Source organism: Cyprinus carpio, chromosome A21, assembly GCF_018340385.1.
Source record: "Cyprinus carpio isolate SPL01 chromosome A21, ASM1834038v1, whole genome shotgun sequence".
NCBI lineage: Eukaryota > Metazoa > Chordata > Actinopteri > Cypriniformes > Cyprinidae > Cyprinus > Cyprinus carpio.
This window is the reverse complement of record NC_056592.1, coordinates 11,351,350-11,377,751: the sequence shown is the minus strand read 5'-3', so window position 1 is coordinate 11,377,751 and position 26,402 is coordinate 11,351,350. Positions and strand designations below refer to the sequence as shown.

The window sequence follows — 26,402 nt, the reverse complement described above, 5'->3', positions numbered from 1 at the left end:
ACAAATTGTGTTGTTATTAAGTAAACCCATTAAAAATATTTTTTGTTAATTGAAATAAAGCAAAATAAAATATAATTATTAGTTGAAAAACTTGAACTAAAAATGGGAAATGTCCCAGATGTTCCATTCAAATGATCTAATTGTCAAGTGATTGATCATATGATTGTGAATCATTGATCAATAATATAGCATGTCACGAATCTCATTAAAATTGCCAAGCTATCTCATATGTTATTGTTTTATTTACAAACAGCAGCTTCCAACACAAGAAAATTGGAATGACCAGAATTACAATCTAGCAATACATAAATACATTCTAAAAAAAAAAAAAAAAAAAAAGAATAAATACTTGGACAATGTCCAATCTTGTGTATAAATTATAATGATTGTTGTCATGTAACTGATCATTTAATTTATAAGACACTTTCTAATATGCATCTCTGAAATACCTGGTCAAGCATTTACAAAGGTAATAAAATAATACTATTCAGAAAAATTAAGAGGATATATTTTTAGACTGAATTAAATTTTGTTATCATTTCGTTAGTAAATTCATTAATGTATCAATCAGTTCAATAAGTGGTGACCTAGAGGTCAAAAAATGACCAGGATGAGAATCTTCTTTTATAATTCTTTAGGCTAAGGAGCAAAACCAAATTCTGCAACATTTCCATATCTTTATAATGCATTTAATTGGCAAAATGAGATGTGCAAATCATTCACAAATTAAATAACTGAAATCATGAACTTGATCTGACTTAATAGACATTTTTTTTTTCAATTTGGTATCAGAGTAAAACCATACAAGGGCCTAAAACTTAAAGGCAACAAGTGTTTTTGACTGTAAATTTATCATGTTCTTCATTGACATTAAAAGACTGAGAAATGCTAGAAAATAAACTGAACTCACAATTTACAATCAAGGCTCCAGCATGAAAAAGTAACGACACTAAAAGCAGATTCAGTTTATCTTCATGTATCAAAATTATGAATCTAGGATGTAGTAAGAACTGAGTCTGTGTGCTTATAAATAAACAGTGCGCTATTACAAGCCTTTCATGTTACTTATTATTTACACGTGAACTGCGCTGCTTGGTCATGGTCGTCAACATCTGACTGATGTAAGACGTGAGAAGATCGTCCATCTTGTATCCCTGGAATAGTACGTAAAGTCAGTTGTTAAAGTGAGCCACACAGCAAAGTATGATTGCATGTCTTTTATAAAGGAATAGCTGGTGCATCTGCATCACCAAAGTACCATGGTATTACCATCTGATACCACCACGGGGTGACTCACCAGTGAAGTCTCGCACAGCAGTTTGCTGCCTCTAACCAGGTTACCAATGGTAATGTGGAAATAGGTATGTCCACTACTCCAGTTAGAGATTTTGGTGAAGGGGTGTGTGCCAAATATGTCCTGTGGACAGATGAGCAAATGCCATTCAAATGATATTCAAAGCTTTTTAAACACAGGGCCTAATAAAAGTTTTTGAGTTTTTGACTCAAAAGAGGGAGAAGGTGTCTTTGATTTGATTGTTCTGTGTAAGCATACCTTTGTTTTTGGGTCAATGAGAGTAACACCATGCTTGTTGATTGCTATCAAGAGGACCTCTGGGAAATTTGGATCTGAGGATTGCTGTGGGAGAAAATAGGACATCTTTGAAATTTGGTTTGGGTGTTTGGTTTTGTAGAAAAGAAGAAATCGAGGATGTGGTCATTTTGTTTGCTCAGTATTTAGTTTTTTGAATTTTGCTTATTGTTTTTTGAATCTTGTTTTGACTTACTTGAATTGATTTTAAAAAAGTAGGATACTTGTGTATGATTTTTGTAAATGTTTTTTTGGCTTCCTCTCGAGATTTCCCTGCATGTTTATTGAAGTACGTAACGACAGGCTGAGAAGAAACAAAGACACATAACATGAACTCCTCATGAATGAATGGAAGAAGCAGGACTAGTGTTGCTCACTCACCCGTTTCCAGTCGTCGGGCGACAGCTGATGTATCATGTCCTGAGGAAGCAGCTCCTTCAGCATCTTGGTGAAGTTATGAAACTGTGATTTGTCCTCTTCAAACCTCACTCTGTAAATGAGCGCAGCCAGCTGGAACACCTCTTCAAGAGAGCACTTGTGGTAGCCACGCAGATACTTTGGGAGCTCCTGAAGAAAGTTTAGGAAAATGGAAGTAGCTAGAGCATCACACAAAGTGTTTAAAAAAAAAGAGCTTGAGTACAAAGAGAGAGTTTTCAACCTGGAAGTAATGGAAAATGGAGTCGGCCATGGGATCTTTGCCTGGAATGGTGTTGGTCCACAGTTTCTTCATGAAAAACACTTGGTAGGTCAGTGAAGGCACTGTGCCTACAGAAACAACAGAATCATTAAGAACCCTCATGTTTACACTCAATGTATTGATCATTTTAATGAACAATACACATAATCACCATCTTTCACAACTCTGGCTTTTTTGATCCAGTCTGTCAGATGTCGAACAAAGTCAAAGAAGAAATCTCCTTCTGGCACACTGATCACCTGAAACGTTAAATAAGACGTCTTACATTAAAATACACACAATGACAAATAACTGACTACAGGACATGTAGTCCCAGGGAAGGCTGTAACCTAAAAATCACCTTTGAGATATTTAGTGCGTCATAAACTCACACAGAACACCTTCATCAAATACGAACAGACATTTGACAGCTATGTAGCCTCACCTTGTCAGATATTTTGACAAACAAGCTGAAGCCTTCAGAAGACTGGAGCATCATTCTGCCAGCGATGTTCAGACAGAAATCTTTGGCTTTTGTGCTCGATTCAACTTCAAAAGCCTATAAATAAATAAATACATAAAGGATATTTGAAAAAAGACACTATTAGATGCCAGTCAGTGTGTTATGTGGGGAGTTCATTTTAGCATGTATACAAACAGCAGGATGCAAAAAGCCTGAGACCACTTGTGTAAATCAAGTAAAACAATGTTTTCATTACTAAAACAAAAAATTTTTATGAATAAAATATATTAAAATATGTAAAAAAAACTTTATTAAAAATTTTAAAATATGTAAAAAAATTTTTTTTTTTATTTTAAATTTAAAACTTGATTAGTTTAGTTTAAGTACTAAAATAATAAAAACTAAATAAAGTAAAATTAATAAATAAAAATTATTAAAAAATAAAATCTAAACTTTTATTTGCTTATATTTTAAATTTTATTTATTTTTTAAATAAAATTTTGTTTTTTTTTTACTTATTATTTTTTTTTGACAAATTATATTGCCATAACATTTTTTTTTTGACAAATTATATTGCCATAACAGTTTAAATTAAACATAAACAGATGATCTATTTATATTTCCTTTTTCTTTTTTATATCATAAACATGATCAAATAAAATTCTGGATTTTATGTTTAATATATTAGGAAAATAAATATTATATAGTAAACAATTACATTTTTTAATACATTCAGAATATTACAGTACATTAATATTGCACCCTTTCTTCTACAATTTAATGTTATTATCTACAATTCACTGATCTATATACATATGTATTTGGTGTTTGTTATATTGCATTGTCAATTGCATTCCATGTCTACCTCATTTGTATGTATTATTTTATATAACAAAAAAAAAGAGAGAGGAAAAAAAACAAACACTGCAGGCCAGATTTCAGCTATATTTAAACCAAAAAGGAAATGAATCTCTGGAGTCTAGAATATATTCAGACTTCATCTCTCTTCTACCGTTTTCTTCAGAAGCACCACATAACTCTGTGCTTAACTGAGGATTCAAATGAGGTCAGAGCACTACAGAGGCATTCTCTCTGTTTCCTCAAGCATAAATAAACACAGGCATGAGAGAGAGAGAATATTACCCCACAGGAGGCTGGATATAACGTACAATTCTGTCTGTTTTCTCGTAGATGATGAGAAGGGTTAACTTGTCAGTGTCATCAGGGAAGTACACTTTGTGAAAGATCTGGGTAGTTTTGTGTTGAATGGCCTCCACTTCTACAAGGTGAGGAGGATACTTTCTGGATCCATTTCTGTCCGTGAGCAAAAAATGTTTTAAAGGAATTCAGTGAAACATTGGAGATGGTTGGTTTGTTTATTTTTGGATCGTTGGAGATGGGTTTTTTTATGTTTCTGTGTGAGTTATGGGAGTGATTGGTTGATGTTTCTTGGATTGCAGGAACTTTTGGACATGAGGAAGCAACATGTTACTGGGAGGAAAAAGCCCAGTGCAGAGCCAGAGAAGCTCCCAACCCTTCTCCTCACTGTATCTGAAAACACAGAACAGCTGTCAGCCGACTCATTAGTCAACAATGATTTTAACATTGTAAAAGTAAAGCAGTTTTGGTCAGTTTTGGTTTGGCTGACCACTAGGGGACAGACTGATACAGATTTAAGAGTGTTTTCACAATAATAGGTCTCATTCATTGTCTGTTTGTAACCTGTGAGCAAACATTGTCACGCAGAATCATAATTTATCAAAACATTTGCATGTATATTAAAGATAAAATTTAAAACCAAATCATGCAAAAATTACCTTTTTCTACAAAGAAACATTTTTTTAAAAAAATGATATTAACATCTTACAATTGTTAATAGTAAGAAGATATAACATTTTTAAATATTTGTAAAAATGCTTTAAAAATAATAATGATTAATAATAATGATAACAAAAATAGCTGTTGTATACATAATTTGTTGTATATATAATTTATAATATAAAATAATATATTATATATAATAAAAGAATATATATATTTAAATTAATATAATTTAATATTATAGTATAAGTAATATATTATTATTATTATTATTATTCAAAATATTTTTGTTACTTTTACTTAAAAATAATATAAAAACATAATTTTATAGTATTAGTTATATATTATTGTTTAGAATATATACTGTATCAGTAACTGGGAAAAACCTACTTCACATGATTCTCGGTCAGTTGCTTGATGATCTGACAGAAGATTTCATCCTTCAGAGGTTCAGCCTTTAAAGCTTCCTCAAAGATCTGATCAGTGAGCTCATTGACTGAACGGCTCCTCTTCGAGGGGTAGTCGCCCATGTACTTCATGATAGGTATGACAGAGTCAAGGGCCAAAATGAGGGAACTGCAGTTATAGAGTTAACACTATTAACTGTCAAAATTTTATAAAGGTAACACTATTAGATGTAGAGGATATCAATAAAGGCCTGGAGGGCATCCTGGGACAGCTCTTCATGATTGAGGACTTTTTTCAGCAAAGGCTGTTTGAGAGGTTCTCTGGTGCAACACCACAGTTTATCCTTCCCCCTCCTTGATGATCACACGACTCAGTGTGCTCTTGGAAGGCGGTCTAGATGATGGAAAGATACCAGGAAATGTAATGAATATAGATTTTAATAATAAAAAAAGTTATTATTCTTATCATAATGAAAAATGGTGATGTAGAGTTTTATGATAGATGTTTGTAATAAAGATATTGTTTGAGGAAATGTTATTGTTGTGGTTTTTTATAATAAATATACGGGTTTAGGTTTAATTATTCCTTGAATGTTATTGGTCAGATGTTGTTGCTGATTGGCTGGTAAGGCCCTCCTCCCCTCTAGAAGTAAACCTTTTTTTTTGCACTAAACTTCCTTTTCTCCTCTCTAAAACAGTAGTTTTCCATTCGGACACAACAAAGGGAGGAAAGGTCCTGAAGAAGGTTCAAACACCTGAAGTGATCATAAGAGAACTCCTCTAGAGTGTACGGCTGAACCTTCTCCCCACTGTCAGTGATTCTATGGGACAAACTGATGGAGTCCTTACGCTGGTCTGGGGACATGGTAATCAATGACTGTAAGAAACAGAAATTAGAAGGTTAGAGTTACTATTCGATATCTCAGGTGTTTCTTGAGTGTGAGTAAGTGGCACATTTTGGTACAAATGCTTGTGTTTTGACCATGAACAAATTATTTTTCAAGGTGAATACAATACATTGTCAGAATTAAATGTGCAAAAATTGTACCTTTGGGGGTACAACAGCTTGTAACCCATAAAGGGACAATTTTGTGCATAACAAGCACTTTAGAGTATCAGTGGACAGCTTTGTGCACAATTAGCACCTTAGAGCAGGAATATGTACCACTAAGGTACTACTATGAACCGTATAGGAGTATATAATGATAAGGCACAAAGTTTTATGGATGAAAATTCTCTCACCACAATATCATACTGTGGCCTGGTGATGGTGGGCAGCACATAGACGCTGTCTGCAGGGAAGTCTCCTCTTTTTTTGGTTCTATCATTGACCCCGTGAGCCCAGCCTGAATTCAGGACCTGCTCTCCTGTGTGCTCATCCAGAAAGATCAGATCTCCCTTTGAGTATCTCAGGAAAGAAGAGTCATGTCCAGCTGCAAAAACAAAGAGAAACAAAAGCCTTTTTGTTCATCTTTTAGATGTTTCATTGATAATGCTGGACCTTCTTGTCTTGACCCAAAGTCTGTTTGGGGCTGGATCAAATGTAATGGTTATGTCCTTTGTTTCCTTTGCACTTTTAAACTGAACTGCTGTCCACATGTGCTCACCAGGGTAATAGCTGTCCACCAGGGCCACCACAAACTTTGACCTAGAGCGCAGGCCCTCTAGGAAGGTGACAACTAGGTCACGGATGTCTTCGGCATTGTTGGATGTGAAGGTGTACTCATCTCCTTTAATAGTGGCCAGAGTGAAGCTCTGTCCCTGCAGCTTTCCACCTCTGCATACATGTGTTAGATTGACCAAAACTAGTTAAATTACAATATAGAGAACACTTAAAGCATATGAAGTGGGTTAGGATGGATGTGCTACTGCACCTGCTGCTGGAGACTGCAGTGATCTCTGGGAAAGAAAGGTCTAGAAGGACCTGCTCCTGCTCATCCACAAAGTAGACTCCGGTCCAGTTCACTGCCACTATAACATCATTCTTTGGGAGACTAGGCCCTGCAAATGAACAGAAACAGTGGCCTGAGAGTTTTATCACACCCAATCTGATTAGTATGTCTTGCTATTTTTTTATATGATTTACAGAATAACTCATAACATATTATTCACTTTGTTCTATGCAATTACAATGAATGGCTCATATGATATTTTTGTCTTTGTTTTTTTTTTTATTTGATAATTTTCAAAAATGCCATATAAAAGTATCATATAAACGGTATTTATGATTTATTTATTTAAAATTGATTAAAGTTGTAAAGTTTCAAAAACTATATATATATATAATAGATATATATAGAGAACATATAACTACTATATATATTCCAACCAAAAATCCCACTTTTTTTATTTTTTTTTATTTTTATTGCATTTACCATTTTTAATATATATAATATTATATCACCATTTTGTGTTAATTTTGAGCATTTTCCTACCTTAAACCAGGGCTGTAATCACCATAGATATTGGAGACCGACTAACTGTTCAGATTAGCAAGCCAAAACAGTGTTTTTTTTCCCTCACTGGCTAATTGTTTAATTATTGTTCCCAATTCAAAATAACAACCTTCAACTACCACAAGTTATTTATTGTTATTTTAAAACCCTAAATTAAATTATTTCAATCATGTAATATTATGTTTGAATAAACTTATTTTTTATACTTTTTAAATATATTTCTTTTTAATTATTTTAACATTTCATTTTAATACACTGAGTAAATTCTGGTTTTTTTGAAAATGCAAAAAAAAAAAAAAAAAACTAATAATATAATATAATATAATATAATATAATATAATATAATATAATATAATATAATATGTTCAAAATTCTCACTGATCCATTCAACTCACTGACTTTTCCCTGTAAGTCTTACCTGAGAATTTGAAGGCCTCATAAAAGCGGGAAAAAAGCAAAGGCCACTTAAATCGAGCAAAATCCACCACCTCTTCCTTCACTCTCTGCGAGTCAAACCTCTTCTGCGTGTAGATTCCCTGTGGAGATGCAATCATCAATATCTTGGTCTCAGAGTAACACAATATCGCTGATTACCTTTGCTCTCGTCACCTGGTTATAAGCATAAAATTTATCAAACTCATGCATTACCACTCTGCTATGATGATCCATAAAACTGATCTCCAGCATTATTAAACATTCATGTCCATCACTTTAGCCTATAAAAGGTAGGAGGATACGGCCTTCACTCTTGAGAGAAGGAACATGTGATCAATGTTCCCACAGGAACCGTCAATCAAATGTCAACCCGTTCAGTCCATCATCTGTTAACAGCTAGCACAGAGTGCTGACCTAAACTACAAATCCATAACAAGACAATGACCACTAAGTGAGGCAGAAAGATCTGTCTTAAATATTCAGGGGCCTGTGATTGCATTCTATTTCAGCAGACTGTAGGTGCAGGTGCTGGGTGGTGTGAAGGTCACCCCGGAGAGTTAATCATAGCTATGAGATTATATTAGTGCTAGGTGGAGATACAGGTACTGCTCCAAGATAACGAGACTGCCGTCCTTGAGAACATACCACAAGGTCAAGCAGACACAGCCTGACACAGTAATGAAGACATAGGTATAGATATGTGTTTGTATGTGTGACTTTACATTTAGTTAAAATAGATCAAATAGATTTGTTCAGTTATATGTGCTGTTCTATCATGTAAATGTGAACCCATTCTCTGAAAATAGTGACATTTGTGTCTAAAAATTTTAGGATTTTATTTTATTTTTTTCATTTTCCATTTCTTTTTTATGTTTTTTTCTATAATTTTTATGTTTTTATTTTATTTTTTTCATTTTCCATTTCTTTTTTCATGGGCTTATTATTAAAATATTTTTTTTTTTTAAATTTTTTTTTTTTATTTTATTTTTTTCATTTTCCATTTTCTAAAAATTTTAGGATTTTATTTTATTTTTTTTTTTTTTTATTAATTCTATCTATAGTTATTTGTTGTTTTTTTTTATTGTCTCTAATGTGGATGTTAATTTTTTTTATATTGTTATTTACTTAATTACTAAAATGTAATATATATAAACTACATATTTAAATCCTACAACAAAAAATATACAATACAATATAATATAATAATAGACTATTAATATAACAATATAAAATGTATATAAAATATGATATACAATAATATACAATTATAATTTTATATTAAATAAAATATTAATAACTCAACAAAAACTACATTTGTGTACCTTTATGTGAGTTGCTATGATCATTTGGGCCCATTTTTCCACTGTCTTGGATGGAGTAATTTCTCTGTCTGGTATGTAGGATGGAATAAGACTCAGAAGACGGTCTGGTAGGACTTCTGACCCATAGTCCACATAGTACTGCTGAGAGGCCAGCTCGGCCAGGTCCTCCTCCTAAAATAATAGAGCACAAGCATACACCTGGTTAACGTAGGTCGTTTTTTATCTAGTTGTTTATCTTAAATTTGTTTTGTGTAGTTTTTTTAATATAGCAGCGGTACTCCCCGAATTTTACCCCACGCACAATTTGTTGGTAGATGAGGTTAGTGGCCACGCTGTCCTCGGCAGGGTTGTGCCAGGGCATGAAGATTTCCTTCCTGAAGAACAGCCTCCAGGGGGCGTTGCGCTCCTGAGCGCCCTGCTCTTTAGCATACTGCTCACACTGTGACACGGCATCCATCACATGATCCTTTCCACTGCCTAGTGATGACACCTGAGGAGGATGCACATTTTGAGGGTCTTAAACTGAACAGAATTAAATAAGGATATGTACTGATCAAAGGTTTGGGGTTGTATTTTTTTTTTTTTAAAGAAATTAAGACATCTATTTAGCAAGGATGCATTAAATTGATCAAAAGTGACAGTAAAGACATTTAATACTGTATGTCACAAAAGATTTCTATTTCAAATATGTGCTGTTGTTTTGAACGTTCTATTAAATTAAAAACGGTTTTCAACATTGATAATAATATTTTTTCTTGAGACCAAATCAGCAAATTAGAATGACTTCTGAAGGATCATGTGACACTGAAAACTGGAATAATGGCTGCCATAAACTCAGCTTTGCCATCACAGGAATACATTACATTGTACAATATATTAAAATATATTTATTAACATACCTTATCAAAAAGAGCAATGTATAAGGAGAAGCCAAAGCGATCCTTCAGGGCGATTTTGTCTGACAGAGCATTGCAGAGCTCTTCAGCTGTGGTGGCAGAGTCAGTGAGCAGGGTCTTTGTAGTGCCGTCCATGAAGGTCACTGGCAACATGATGGGTTTCTTAGATTTAGTGGCCTGGAGGAGGAAAGAAAGAGAGATCCAGCCAATTAATTCATATTTTCCAATGTTTTTTCCTAAATGTGGAATCTTATGGCTTTTGTGGGTCCTAAAATACCTGCAGCTCAAGCCAAGAAGGAGGCTGAGTCCTTGTCTTATTCGCAAATGTTCTCCTCAGTCTCTCCTCACAATAAGGCGCATAACCAGACGGGCCGCTGTTAATGAATGTCCGCAGATACTAAGCAGATTTCAGATAAAGACATGAAAAGGGGATAAAGAGTTAGGCCAGATTTGAATGATACATATTAATTTTTTTGGTTTAGGATCATTAGGATCATTAAAATTGCTTGAGATCTTATTTCCTGCTGACTAGCTAGAAAAAGTTTTTTTTTTTTTTTTGATTTGATTTTTTTTTAGGAGGGAGGAAGGCAGAACAGAGGGATAGCAGGATCCAGCCGCGGGCGTGGCTGCTTTTGGATGTATTCTGGCTCAGCTGTTTACAGATTTGACAGTAGATCTCATCTCTGACAGAGGAAACAAACCCAGATACAATATAATTCAGATGAAATGCACATTCAACAATTCTAGTATACCAACTATAATGCATTTGCCCTGTACTGACCTGAGAGCAGGGCGTAATATGCCATTGCCAATGATAAAGTGGAGCTTTTCTAAATTGGAGGTGGGTCGGTCTTCCAGCATGCTGTTTCCCTGGAGACTGTAATTGCTGTCGGTTAGCCGTCTGGTCACCTAACAGGGGCAGGAATAGTTTACTTTTATTCAACAAAGATAAATTATACTGATTAATAGTTACAGTAGACATTTATAATATTTTTATTTCAAATACATATTATTCTTTTACCTTCCTATTAATCAAAGGATTCTGAAAAAAGTACAGTATCATGGTTTTCACAAAAATATTAAATAGCACAACTGTTACAGTTATATTCTTTGTTTTTTGTTTTTGTTTTTTTTTTTGATGTGAGGGAGATTATGTTGTGCAGTGTTCCTCTTCTGGATGACATCAGTAGTGGATCTGTGGAAAATGTAGGAAATTTCTTTGTTGTATTTGATGGTGTAACTTTTTAATATGGTTTTTTTTTTATATGATTTTTGGTTGTGTGTCATTAAATGATTTTTTTTTTTCACAGTATTTACTAGTCTAGGTTAATGTTAATTTAAAAATACACTGTTGCGTACAATACAATGTTTGTTCATAATATGAAATTGTTATTTTTTTTTACAATGTATTATAATATGTAGAAATGATTAATACTCATTTTTATTTAATAGTCTAGATAATTTGTCTCATCTCTTGTTCCACCTGCAGGGCCTGCAGCTCACTTTTGTAGGTCCTCTTCCCTAATGTCTCATAGATTTTAGTCATAACTGGAATATTCTCACTGCCGTCACTAATGCTGATATGATATTTGGGTTCAGGGAGATCTCCCATAAACCTCAAAACAGTGATCCACACAGCCAGGGCAGCCTACAGACATAAAAAACCATAATATGATATGAACAAACCAGCGTAAATATTAAACAGTAAACCTGTAAACAATAACACTTATAATAATCTATATTATTATTATAAATGCAAAAAGCGAAATAAATACAAGCTTACTAGCTGATCTCCTTCATCCTCATGAAACAGCAGAGGTTGTTTCAGTGGCCGCCGTATATACGTATGTGTGGCATTTCCCTGGAAGTAGGTTGCAGCAAACTTTGCAAACGTATACTCTGATAAGTCTTCCTCTTCATCATCAGGAAGTGGAAGAGGTTCATCAATGACTTCCTCAAACTGTTTTGGAACTTTCTCGAGATCCTGTCACAGCAACCAAAATCAAACTAAGATAATGTGAAAGCCAGGCAAGGTAAGTTACAGAGATTAATAGACATCAAGTCCTGCACCTCAAACCCTTCTGGTGCTTCGCCCTCCAGGTTGGGAAGAGAGTTGGCGCTGCCCAGGAATCCGAACATCTTGTCCACCATGTCAGAGTCGTTGACTGGCTCCTGTTTTTCTCTCTCCATCTGCTCCAGAAGCTCCTTTTTCCTTCGTGTCTCATCCCGCTCTGCCTGCTCTCTCTCCTTCTGCTCTTGGTCGAGCTGTGCCAGAAGCTCCTGGTGCTTCCTCTCTGCTTCTGCTCGAGCCCTGCGTGCAGTCATCTGGTTCTTCAGACGCTCCTCTTCAGCCAGACACTGCCGCTCGGCTTCTAACCGTCGCTCCCTCTAAACAGAGAGAGAGAGAGAACAATGAATGGATGAGTGGATAGATAGATAAATATAATGTAGATTTACCTTCATTCTGAGACGATTGCACAATCTACGTGCTATCATTCCTCGTGCATAAGCCTGGATTGTCAGCACCGCATGGAAGCGCTTTGAGAACGTCCGCCGCAACAGGAAGCCACGGCACCAGGCCTGGAGCAGAGTGATGCGTGTCCTGGATGCTTGGTACGCAAGGTACAACTTCCGTGACCTATACAAGGCCTGGAGCCGCAAGAAACCTAGACGCATCTGGAATGAAGGCATAATTACAATGAAACAAAATCTCAGATCAGGTTATGTCTGCTTAAATTTTACCGACTGCATGCCAACTCACCACAGTGTAGTGCTTTCGAGAGATGTAGCCTCTCCATATTCGCTGGATTAATGTCACAGCCTTTTTAACCTTTAGGAATTTAGCTCTGGAAAACAAAAGAAAGAGATACACGTCAGATTTAGATGTTTTTCTTCTTCTTCTTTATTATCTGCTCTTCTTCTTTTCCCCGTACCTCTCTTTCAGACCTCTCACAGTCTTCTGGATGAAAATGACCTTGTCAGTGAAGACTTTATCTCTTTCAGTTTCCAGCTGCATGTCATGATGATCCTAAAGCAATTATAGGCCAAGTATACAATTTGTCACAAATTTAAAACAAAGCAAAATCTTTGAATTTTTTTTTTTATTTGTGGCTAACCTTCAGAAAGATTTTTGTCTTTCCTATCTGCCAGTCATCATCTCTCTGCAGAACTGATGCAACAATGTGCTGAGAGGTCCCTCGCAGATCTTCCTGTAAGAGGACACAGATTCAGAGCTGCCTCCTTACAGCAAATTGCCAGCACTTGTCAAAAAAATCACCAGATGGCCATTCTACAAGAGCGCACAGAAAAAAAGCTCTGAAAAGAGCTGTCAAGCAAACAACATACTCCAGACCTGCACATCACATCTGTTAACTGCATTAACACAGTAATGCTTTAGACTCACCTGTTTGTAGGCTGGTTTGACCCCAGGCATAAGAACCCGATAACGGTCCACAAACTCAGCGAATGTGTAGCGTATGGGATATCCAGCTCTGCGTATGCGGATGGTCTCCATCATCCCAGAGTAGCGTAACTGCCTGACACACAGTCCTCTATCAAACATCTGCAGAGGAGAGAATGAGGGCTGGTATTCAGTCAAGTTGCACTTTTATTTTTATTTTTTTACATTCAGTTTATTATCATTTATTCTTATGTTATAGATGTTTTTTTGTTTTTTATTGATTTATAAATTTTTTTAATATTTATTAAGATTTTTGTAAATTTTAAGCATATATCTAACACAATTCAACTAGAAAGATTTCATAAACATATTCTCTGCAAACAAGCCTTGATATCTTATTCAATTTTACTTTTAAATGTAAAGTTTTCATAATTTGTTGATAATTTGACTGGAAAACAAGACAAAAATACTTTTAGATTTTTACAAGTGAAATAAATAAATAAATCCACCCATCCATCCTTTCTCAATACCACTTGTCTTATGTAGGATTGTGTTAAATAAACTATTTAATGAATGAATAAATCCATCCATTTATCCATTCTAGATACACACACAAAAACACTGTTTTACTCACCATGGGCTTTTTGAGCTCATTGGGTTTGATACAGCGCACAAAGAAAGGCTGACACACACTCAGTGTCTTCATGAGCAGCTCGAGTGAGCGCTTAAACTGACTGCTCAGAGTCAGGGAACGCTTCCTTGTCTCCATTCCCTACAAAAGACAAAAAAACCCCCCCAAAAAACCAGATAAATTCTTCCATTAAGATCAAATAAATATAAGTTAAACTCACAAGAGAGGATCACTGCTGCCACATACACACAAACACACATCACAAATGCACATCACACAAAACTACAACCAATACCCATACTATACACATCCAGGGTTTCTGGAGGATTTTTAAGCTCAAATGTAAGACTTTTTAAGACCTTTTTTAAGTTGTGCACAAATAAAATGAATACCATATGAGCGGTGTAGGGCAATGTCTATAGTACCATATTAAACTGTAAAATTACTGTAAAAAGCATAATTTACAGTTCAGCTAAGATTTTACAAAAACAAAGTTTTATAAAATGCTAAACTTTACATTTCAGCCTTTAAACAACTGTTAAGAAAATGGATGAGTCAAAAGTATTAATTATTATATTAATTTAAACAATTTTTATGAATAAATTATTAAATCATTTAATTAAATAACATAAATTAGGGGTGTGCGATATTGACGAAAAATTATATCTCCATAATATTCTGGGACTTTATCGATAACGATAATTAGACGATATTTTATTTGTGTTATTGTGCTGATATCTTTAGGACTAACATGGACAGCTGACTCCTGATTTTTTTTGATATTCTTCATATTCTGTGTGGTCAGTTCACAGCACTAATAGAAATTAATAATTTCCAACAAGTTTTATGGTCATTTTTACCTTTAAGCCATTTTTTTTTCTAAAAGTGTACACCATCTTTGCATTTGGGTTGTTACCAAGCAAATTAAATCAGTATCAACAAAACATATCTTTGCAATGCAGAGGAAACACAGAAGCTGCATTAGAAGTGTTGTCTAGATGGATATACACACTGTTTAATGCAGCTCTAAAGGAACATTAAATACTTTAACCTGCAATTACAAATGCATGAATAATGTTTTGATATTTTAAACATAAAACATTGAAAACCGATGTTTGAAATTATAAAAAAATGAAAAGGTATAGGGGATAGTTCACCCAAAAATGAAAATTCTGTCATCATTTACTTAGCCTCATGTCGTTCCAAACCTGTATGAGTTGCTTTCTTATGTTGAACATAAAAGAAGATATTTTGAAGATCGCTGATAATCAAACAGTTGGTGGTTCCTATTGACTTCCATAGTATTTCTTTTCCTACTATGATTGATGTTTGATTCCCAGCAATCTTCAAAATATCTTCTTTTATGTTCAACATAAGAAAGCAACTCATACAGGTTTGGAACGACATGAGGGTAAGTAAATGATGACAGAATTGTAATTTTTAGGTGAACTATCACTTTAAATGTGAGTTAAAACCGGTCACTGTTAATAAATGAGTAGTTGGGATTGAGTCGAATCATTTCGGGTGATTCATTTAGGGAGATTAATGCGTTGTGGCTGTGTTTGAAATTATTTTTGTTGGAGAAATAGAGCAAAAACAGGAAATATGGTGTCTAAAACGTAAGTCTCTTAATATTAACTACTTGTTTATTGAACTGTTGTATAAAATCAATATCATATTTGTAATCATGCTTACTTTTGAAGAAAAAAATTTTCTGCCCCTATCTTAAATCATGTGATAATGCTAAATGCCTTTAAATAGAGTGATTAATGCATGCAAAGAATGCACTCTAAATGCGCATGCGCACTAGTCTAGCCTACTAAACAATCACCTAATGTATGCGTGCACTCTGTAGGTGTGTTTTGTGTGTGCTTTTCACGATAAACTCATAATATTAAATTGCACATCATTAAAACAACAATTACGATATTATCGCAGAAAATACCACACCCCTATGTTTAGATATTTATAATGCATTGTCTTCTTATCGATCCACCAGTTCACATTTAAAGCTCTGCATGTTTGCAGGGTAAAAACATGGGTCGATTTTTGCATTGGTCTGAAATCTGAACAAAACATCAGTTTTATTGAAAATGCTCATTTATTCTTTGCCAGCAGGTGGAGCGTTTGGTAGAAATATAACTGTTTCCCCAGTAACAGCAGAACACAAAGCAGGCAGCACCGGACTTTGAACATGCAGCGCTTGTGTTTATTAGTCTTTAGAAGTTTAATCGTCACATTCAGCCATATCGCAATTCTGGTCTTTCCGTCGCCAAATTTAAGACCTCTTGAAATCATAATTAAGACTTACTTGTACAATTTAAGACTTTTTAAGACACAAATTCACCGTTCTGTGTGGCCAATCTTTTCTTCTTTCTTTTCCACCCCTTATAAATGTCATTCTTTCATACTTCCTCTCTCAACATACTTCTTGGGGATCTTTATTGGTTATTTGTATCCTTCTCTATCTACCCCTCTCTTGCTGTAATTCCCTACCCTTACATGCAATTGCTTTAAGAAGGCATTGTGAAGAAAAAAGTAATCCAGTAGTTTCTCCATTCTTCAATCTATACTCAGCGCCAGGAAAAAGAGTAAACTTAATTTCTCTCTCGCAAAAAAAAAAAAAGAAGAAAGAACACCAATGAGAACAAGCCATATCTAACTTGAAACAGAATCTGTCTGTGATGACTAATGTTTTTTCCTCAATTCATCTGGAGAATAATGCCGCTGTTGGAGCTATTAAATTATTCTGTCAGCGTGCCCTTACCGACTACTTCAACAGAACCCATTTCCAAAGGAGAAGAAAACCACAGGAATGAGTTTTAGTAAGGGACTATTGAGAAAATGTGGTTCAATAGGAGTCTGAGAGGGACACAGACCATGCCGTTGATTACCTTTTGAAGGGATGCAGTGGGCTCCAAATAGCCACACAGAAACTGAGGCCAGAAATAAGGTAAAAGATTGAGGGACAGAGTGAGGATAGAAGAGAGAGAGAGAGACAGAATTGAGTCAAGTCTGTTGAGGATCAGCCAAGAAAGATTAGGGCTGACATCACCACAGAGAGAGAGAGTGAGTTACAGCAGCAGGGTTACACACAGTCATGTTAAAGACTCTCATTTGTAGCAGTTCACTGTGTGTTTTTCCAAGGGCAATTATACTAGCACACGTCTTTGCTTTTAATATGCAACCCTTACATAAACCTGCATGGCCAGCATTTGGCCCTCAGAGATCTGCGGCCTCGCTGGCATGTCGTGAGCATATTAATGCTGAGCAAATATGGATTCGGTATTGGAAAAGGGCATCACCATAGCAACATCAGCTTGGAAGATCTGCTTGATGAACTTGTTTTTGGATGAGTGCACGAGTTGGATGATGTCACTGTGGAGGCTGTCCCGGTTTTTCTCCAGGAAACCTGAACAATGAACCAGGAGGAGATTATGTTAACTTTTCAATGGAAACATAAATATTGTCATTCTTATTGTATGAACATTTTTATTATGATGAATATGGGATAAAGTACATGTTGTTTGTTGTTGATGTGGTTTTTATTGCAAAATTGATTGTAATACTGATAGGGCTTTATGATGCAATAATGACAGACTGATTGTATATTATTCTGCTTATTACACAACTATTTAGTAAATAAGAAAAAAGTTGACATTAAATGTTGATTTGAGTTGAAATTAGAGACTGAAAAGGGGTAAATAAGGAAATAATTATATTGTATAATATTATACAGTACACTACAGTATTATTATTATTATTATTATTATTATTATTATTAACTGTTCAATTCAGTAATGTGTACCTTTAGTTTCATAGTGCACCACTCCAGCAAAGTGCTGAATGCCAAACTGGGTCTCGTGACTGTGCTTAGGAGGGATGTAGTTGGTATTAAGTTTGTGCTGGGAGTTTAGCTTGTTCAGCATGGTAGCATCTGTTCCCTACGAAACACAGCACACAGTCATGAACACACAACATGGCTAGATATCCTCTGTTCAACTGATGAATAAAAAATGATGCAAGATAGACAGTCCAAATGCACAGCGCATTAACAAAACTCACACTTTACCTTTGGGAACTTGCTCTCCTCATCAATAAGGGAAATGATATTCATAGGTTTGATGGCAATCATATCCAAGGCATCCTGGTTGTCAGTGAACTCGATGTGCTGCCAGTTGATATCTTCCAGGTTGTACTCCTCCTGCTCCAGCTTGAAAACGTGGTGAACGAAGAATTGCTGCAGGTTCTCGTTTGCAAAGTTGATGCACAGTTGCTCAAAACTACAGCAGGAATGAACAAGATTAGTACCAGTGTGACCATAAAATGCCTTTTAGGTGCAAGATCTGATGCTGACTGATTGTATTTGCTAAAAATTAAAACAATCTGGAGTTTTCTGTTTACTAGTACTCACCTGTTAATAGTGAAATTCTCAAAGCCGAAGATGTCGAGCAGGCCTATAGACCTGCGAACAGTCTTGTTTTCTGTGGAAGGAGCCCTGTAGATGGCGGCATTGATTTTATCCACTATCCACACAAATAACCTGCCATAGATTCCCTGATGGAGACAGAAATTGCCCACTTAGTGGATATTGATGACTTCTGTGACAAATTGAGAATCAAAACTGGGCCATTTATTGATTGTGAATAATCTCACCTTGACAAAGGCGTCACGGACATCCAGCCCCTGCTCCACGCTGAGAGGGGTGGACACACTTTCACCCCTGGTGATCAGTGTACGTGTGGTCAGACATGTCATGACGTCCTGAGGGTCCACCTGAAGAAAGAACAACATAGTTCATTGACAGCTGACCAAAAGTAAATATATTATGATATGTAGGCTACATCAAAATTATGTTATATTCAAAGTTGATTTGTAGTTATACTACAATATTAATATATATATTTATAAAAAAAATGGTGGCACAGCATATATGTGAAAAATTATCGCATATTAGGAAATTTTATGTATTAGCAAACCTGACTAAAAGGGTTGAATTCAGCTCTTTATAATGACCAATTCATTCATTGCAATGAAATCTAATTGAGCCCACATAATATATTATTAAGTATTCATCGTTAATTTATTATAGTATTGAAAATCATATTTGTAAATCTACAGAACTTTTAAGAGAAACATACATTTTGCAAGCAATAAGCCACTAAATATCTTTTACAGTGTAATTAAAATATGGCTCATTGAAAAGTGTATTGATTCTCAAATGTCCCTTCTGATTATGCTTGTGATGTTTTATATCTTGCCACCAGAGGGCAGACGTAAGCAAAGAAAATGGTTTTGAAATACAGCATTGAGTAACCATTTAAATCAAACTGAAAACATAAGAAAGATTGTGGACAGTGAAAATATGCAGAAAGACATTGAAATTGTTAAGACTGACAGCAGAGTGGTGTGGGAGGGGAGTGTTGACGGAATGGTGTCTGTGTGGAATTGTCTTGGTTTATGATATTAGAATTAGAGTGTGATGTTATGTAATGACTACATTTATCTGGAACTCCCCTCCCTCAACTACACAGATAACGCAGTACCACAGAGCTAATGAGAGAGATGAATCTGAACAAGACAGCAGAAACAAACCCCTTCAAGTGACAGCAGCTTTGAGATGGCAATAAATGGACGCAAAAATGGGATTAAACCAAACCTAAGAGATGTGTATAGGGTTAATGTAGAGCAATGACCTTTTACTTTATTCATATTCGTTATTCTTGACAGAATTCTTCAGTGGAAAATTATTCAGTGAATGTTACCTGACTTTACCTAGGTTGTGTGGTCTATTGGTTAATTTTAAAGGGATAGTTCACCCAAAAATGAAAATTATCCCATGATTAAACCCTCAAGCCATCCTAGGTGTAATGACTTTCTTCTTTCAAATGAATACAATCAGATTTATATTAAAAAAATGTCCTGGTTCTTTCGAGTTTTATAATGGCAGAGAATGGGTATTGAAATTTTGAAGTCCAATAAAGTGCCTCCATTCATCATAAAAAGTGCTCCACACGGCTCTGGGATATTAATAAACGCAATCTGAAGCAAAGCAATGCGCTTGTGAAAAAAAATATCAATTTTTAAAACTTTATAAGCTGTAATCTCTAGCTTTTGCTAACTGTCATACGCACGTTCATGAGAGTGGTTCCAGTGGATGACTTGGGACGTAGGCGTAGCATTCATTCAATTCATTTCAAAGCTTAAAAATAAAGTCTCAGGCTCAAATATCCTGTTTCTATGGAAACCAGATAATAATACTATTACTTATAATGAGAAATAGTCACATACATTTGTAGTTACCTTTTTATTTTTTTCACAGTAAGGTGGAAATGAGCATTTCACTCAAACAAATTAGATAACAGAAATAAAAAAGTGCATTTCAAATGCCACTTCATGTGACCTTAAATCTCTCTCGTGCGTTCACATGCACCTCACCTCTAACAGCGTGGCTGCTTTGGCCAGGGCAGGTGAGCCAACCACCACACAGGTATCCAGGTTCTTCAGTGTTCGAGCTGTTGGGGAAACACAAATGATATGTGCAATTTATTTCATCTGTCAGCTCTTGTGGGTGAACAGTTATTAATAATAACATCTTCCATTAACACTATCCACCTTCAAAGCGCAGGTTGCCCATATGCAGGATGGCAGCCAGCAGTTTGGAGATCTCCCAGTTTTCAGTGTCAGTAAACATCAGGACCTTCATGGCTGACAGAATGCTGGAGTACTCCTTCATATCATTCCTCCCATCACAGACTGTACAGTTTCCCTTTATGACAGGCCAAGAGAGAAGGACAGAGCGGACAAACACACGCAAGCCTTTTACACACTCTCTTTGTTCCTCTACTGCCATTAGATGGATATCAACAAGCAAGATATGTTTTCTTTTTAAATTATCAGAACAGTTCACTCAAAAATTATCAGTTATCACTTACTCTTTGAAACCTATATGACTGACTCTTGTTCCAAACCTGTATGATTTATTTTCTTCAATGAAACACAAAAGGACAAATTTTGAAGAATGTCTTGGCTGCTTGTTTCCACATAATGAAGGTGAATGGGAGTTGGCGCTGTCAAGCTCCAAAATGACTAAAAGCGCAATAAAAGTATCTTAAAGTAGTCAATATGACTTCAGAAGACTTGGAATATAGTGCACAATTTATATGGACCATTTACGTTTATGACAATTTTATGCCATCTATTTTGTCACTGAAGCACAACAGATCCAGTTTTTTGAATATTGTTCAGAATAATTACATTTTGTGTTCCACAGAAGAAAGTAAGTCATACAGGTTCAGGATTACATGAAAATTTTCATTGTTGGGTGAATTATTTCTGTAATGGAAAGTGCCTATTCAAATGCTTTCATAACGTACAAGAAAATGCATTAGTATGTGCTGATAAAAACACAGGCCCTCACCATAGTAAGATAATTGTAGTCTGTGGCCAGGCCCAGGCCTAGTTTAGTCTTCTGATCAGGGCTCATGCCTGCCAGCATACAGTAGAATATATGGTAGTTCCTCTCATCAGCTGCCTACAAAGACAGTATCACTGACATCACCACAATCAATAGCATGATAAAGAGACTCAGAGTGAGACATGTTCTGCTGATCCTCTCACACCTGTCTGCAAACTCTTGATTTCTCCAGCAGGTACTGCTCGATCTTTGCCCCCTCGATAGCTCCTCGCTTGTTGAAGTGAATGTCTATGTATTTTCCAAACCGGCTGGAGTTGTCATTGCGTATGGTCTTGGCATTACCAAATGCTGTGGGAACAGAACAAATCTCAATCCCAGGGTTTTAGACATTAATTAAAGACATAGAAGAAAGAACAGCAAAGCATTTGCTGTAGTTACAAAGCCCCACTGCTGTCTTTCATACATGGTTTAACAAATTTCTGAATTCAAGGACTTTTTTTTTCAAATCAAGAGTTGGAGTTTGAATTGAGAATACAGAATACATTTTTCTAATTTCTATAAATAAAGTTCTATGCTGTCAAAACAGTTAATTATGTCATCAGCTGTATAAAATGAAAGAAATTTATGTAAATAAAAAATTAAGAGATGTATATTAATTTTGCACAATTTTCTTTCATTTTAAATTTCAAACATCAGTTACTGATATAATGTAATGCTTTTGGACATATCACATATACTGTATGAATGATAACTGATATCTTTAATTTGTATATAAAAATGAAATGGAATATTATTATATACTGATTATTATTATTATTATTATTATTTTATTAATGAATATTGTTTTCTTAAAAATTATTTATATTGCATTAAATTTACTTAACTTTTTATTTTTACTTCCTTAAATTAAAATTGTAATTATAAAAGATATTTTCCTGCTCAATTCAAATCTAGGAATTAAATTTTTAAGGAATATTAATTTCTATTCTGACTGGCATAACCACCCTGCTTTCATAGTATAGTTTAAATTAACAAATGGCACAAGTGTTTGTTAGTTTATCAACACATTTTGATAAACAAACAGCCTGAGTTCTGGCTCAAAGCCTGAAGCTTGCTCATTAGGCTTATGCATATGAGAAGCTGGGCATGAATCCATAAGTACTGATATGGTACAAGAGGAGGAAGTGTGAAGCCTCATTCACACTGAGAGCGACTGAAATCAACTGAGTGATTGAGGCACTTGAAATCAAAGAAAATCGCAACCCTTATTAAAAATTGATGATGTCCAGTTGCTTTGTCACTCCAAATCACATTCAGTGTGAACAATCCTTTCCCAAGAGCGGATCACGGGACTACGATGTGAGCTGGCACTGAAACTACCACTGGCAATCACTAGATCAGTGTTAGACAGGTAGGGTTTATGTCACTGGGTTTAGAGATGATTCTCCTGACCTTCTAAAATAGGGTTGGCCTCCAGGACCTGCTGCTCAATCCAGGAGTGTTGGCCGCTGATAGCTGCCAGGAACTGTAAGATAAGCTTGGTGCTCTCCGTCTTCCCAGCTCCAGACTCACCACTGAACATGCACATAGTCAACAGAGTTATGGGCAGCAATCAGTGAATTACACTGGGGCAAAAAAACAAAACAAAACAAACAAACAACAACTCTTAAACTTACCCTAAACATTTAGAGGCTGTGGTTTACCTGATAATACAGCACTGGTCCTTGTTATTTCTTTGCATACTGAAGTAGCAGTTGTCTGCAATGCCAAAGATGTGTGGTGGCATCTCTCCTATCTTTTTGTTTGTGTAGAGGCGGATGTGATCAGGTGTGTAGATGGGCAGGAGCTGGTATGGATTTACTGCTATCAGGATTGATCCTGTGTACGTCTGAAATACGTTATTATAAACACATAATTGAGTGGTTACAGGGCTCCAGACTTGTGGATGGACTGGTATGAATTTTAAATCATTTGTGATAATATATAATTTTTTAATTACGAATGTGTAAACACACAGTTTCATTATCTCGTAAGGAGCTGATGTAACAATGAACACAGTGCAACCCATGATGTCTGATTAACAAACTAATGACCTTATGTGTCTGTTCCTTTATGAGTCTGTTCTTTTTAATAAATATTCACAAAACAGTCTTGAACTAGTTTGTGGTTTGAATCTGACTCTGTCAGTGAATTGTTTAGAGTCATTACTGAAGTCACAATTGACTCAAAAAAGTCATTTCTGGGACTGTGCAAACTTTGGGGGTGTTGATGGAAGAGATCTACTCCATCTATGATTTGATCATCATTCTGAATCAGATCCAGATATAGTCTTTTACAAAAATGTGATTTTCTCTTTGTTCAAAATGTTGCTTTTTTATGAAACTTGCCCACATTCAAGTGTTGATAAAAAAAGAATGCACAAAGCTAGAATAAAACGTTTTCTTTTGTTTAAAATCAGTAGATTTGACAAAATGCATGTTCAGGTATTCATATCACAAAATATTCTGTGGGCCATGAATTTTGTTTTGAGAAAATGATAAAAAATATGCCAGTGGCTGACAACTTTTTTTCCCCCTTTTTTTCCGAAAACAACACTGAACAGTTAAAATACTGTACTATACAGGCAGATGCAAGTATTATAAAGTAAGTTTAAAGATTAACTCTATTGGTTTTTTAACATTGTATAATCATCTGTGATATTTGCATCTAACATGCTATGTCATTCATAGAGACAACATCATTGCTTTCCTGTTCCTCTTTCAAACTGCCAAACTGATACCATGACAGAATTTCTTTGTTTCAGCTCTTATGCTTAGTTAAATAACACCACTGACACACACACACACACACACACACACACACACACACACACACACACACACACACACACACACACACACACACACACACATATATATATATTTCATCCCATAAAAACACAAATTTAAACAAAGAACAGTTTAAGCATTGTGGTTGACAACTGGTGGGCCTTTATGAATCAGTCAGACCTTCCAATTCACTAATCATTAGTGCTGATGTGCTTTATATCATCAAGAAAGAGCAAGTGACAAGAAACTGAAGATTGAAAACCTCTGACATTCTGGTTAGATAAGCAAAAAGTAAATAAATCCAAGCAGCTAAGTGCACTAAACACATTTCCGTACAAATGAATCATAGCAATGGTGTACCTCATGAAAAGAGGAATGACCCTACAATAGGACATTTTGCCTATGCTGGGTGATTGAACTGATTCAAGCATTATTTTAAAAGCCTATGACAAAGTTACAATGCATTACATTTGGTATTCTAGTGGTGAGAATGGCTAAAGGGGATTCATTGATGAAACAAAGAAAAGGTCACATTTCACAAAGCCAATTTGATCTGGAGCCTGAAACAAAAACAATGAGCAAAAAAGATATACCATCTAAGGACCAAAACAAATCATTCATTCGTTTCTTGCAATCTTTTTACAGAATGAAAACACATGCCCTGATTTCACATTCTGCAAATGCTACAATGAAGGTAAAATGTTTTGGTCTCCATACATTGTAGTCATAAATCAATGCCAATGCTCTAACGACAGTCTATTTTTCTGAGTGAACAAGCTTTAAAGCATAAAATCTTTAAAAAAATAATAATAATATTTCAGATGCTTAGAATTAATGCTAAGCAGCAACAAAAGAATGTCAACTGCATTTTAAAGTCAGCATTTTGCTGTTTTCGACCCATTTTACTTCTATAATCTACTGTAATTTTTCAGTGAGAAAAACATTGAGTTGAATTTGATCAAATAAGCCCTAAATATGACCTTTGGTTAACATTATGCAATAGTCTGTTTGGTCTAAATGTTGCAATTTGTGATGCAATGTGAGATGTTAACTGTTTTCTATTTGGAATTGCGATCACAATATTTGATAAAATAATTATTATGATTTTTGAGCCCAATCATGAAGTTTCCCATGCAGTTCCACAGTAATAAAATGAATGTCACCAGACAGAGAAATGCTAAAGGTCATGCTTACATATATAACCCTGTCGTTGTAACGGATCAGGAGATTTCTGAGGATACCAGCTTCATTCAGGTCCCCGAGATGGATCATGTCCTCCACCCCATGAATGGAGGTTGGATGCATGGGCTTGATGTTTGTTGCATTCTGAAGAGAAATCCGGTGCTCCTACATGGGAAAATACAGACTATTACTAATAAAACTGATATAAAATTCAACATTCAATTAAACCTCCATTCTGATTGGTAGAGAAAGGGCATGTATAGTTCACTAACTGGTCTTTTCTCATAAGTTGGGAGCTATTATGAGTGGTACACACTAAAAGACCCACCTTTCCTTCATCATCCAAGACCTGGATATGGCCAGAGTCACAGAGTTTGACCACGGCGCCAAAAGGGACGTCAAACTCACGGCCTGTTCTGTGGTCCAACCAGACATAGTCCCCCTATGGGACAACCAATCAAAAACCAAATCGTTGTCATTGGAAAAACTGCAAAAACAATAATTTAAATGGAGAGTTCAGCCAAAAATGAAAATTCTGTCTTCATTTACTCATTTACACATAAACCTCTTTGAGGTACTATCTTCTGTTGAACACAAAAGAAGATATTTTGAAGAATGTTGGTAACCAAACAGCTGATTGTAACCACTGACTTCCATGGTATTATTTTCCATATAATGGAAGTCAATGGCTACCGTCAACTGTTTGGTTACCAACATTCTTCAAAATATTTTCTTTTGTGTTTAACAAAAGAAAGAAAGAAAGAAAGAAAGAAAGAAACTCAAACAGGTTTGGAACAAGTGGAGAGTGAATAAATGATGACAACATTTGAATTTTTGGGTGAACAAGTAAAGTAAAAAGATGAACATTGAGCAAGAACAT

At 35.3% G+C, this 26,402-nt stretch overlaps 1 protein-coding gene across 1 annotated transcript; it reads right to left on the bottom strand.

Annotated features, from left to right (window-relative positions):
* Positions 1–70: 70 nt before the first annotated feature.
* Positions 71–26,402, bottom strand: myo7ab (myosin VIIAb). Its single transcript, XM_042711447.1, is given in 47 exon segments — positions 71–1,154; positions 1,298–1,417; positions 1,553–1,657; positions 1,785–1,892; positions 1,970–2,155; positions 2,247–2,353; positions 2,437–2,524; positions 2,710–2,823; positions 3,897–4,278; positions 4,939–5,092; positions 5,197–5,303; positions 5,305–5,349; positions 5,711–5,832; positions 6,198–6,388; positions 6,563–6,732; positions 6,830–6,956; positions 7,830–7,947; positions 9,169–9,341; positions 9,433–9,658; positions 10,068–10,241; positions 10,342–10,461; positions 10,594–10,747; positions 10,846–10,973; positions 11,533–11,712; positions 11,848–12,048; positions 12,135–12,452; positions 12,522–12,740; positions 12,826–12,910; positions 12,998–13,092; positions 13,181–13,273; positions 13,468–13,626; positions 14,099–14,236; positions 16,990–17,031; positions 17,401–17,507; positions 17,904–18,039; positions 18,168–18,378; positions 18,510–18,652; positions 18,752–18,871; positions 20,534–20,610; positions 20,711–20,864; positions 21,516–21,629; positions 21,718–21,860; positions 22,965–23,086; positions 23,216–23,400; positions 25,535–25,687; positions 25,851–25,964; positions 26,388–26,402. Coding segments are annotated over 47 exon segments (6,636 nt in total). The 3' UTR covers positions 71–1,061.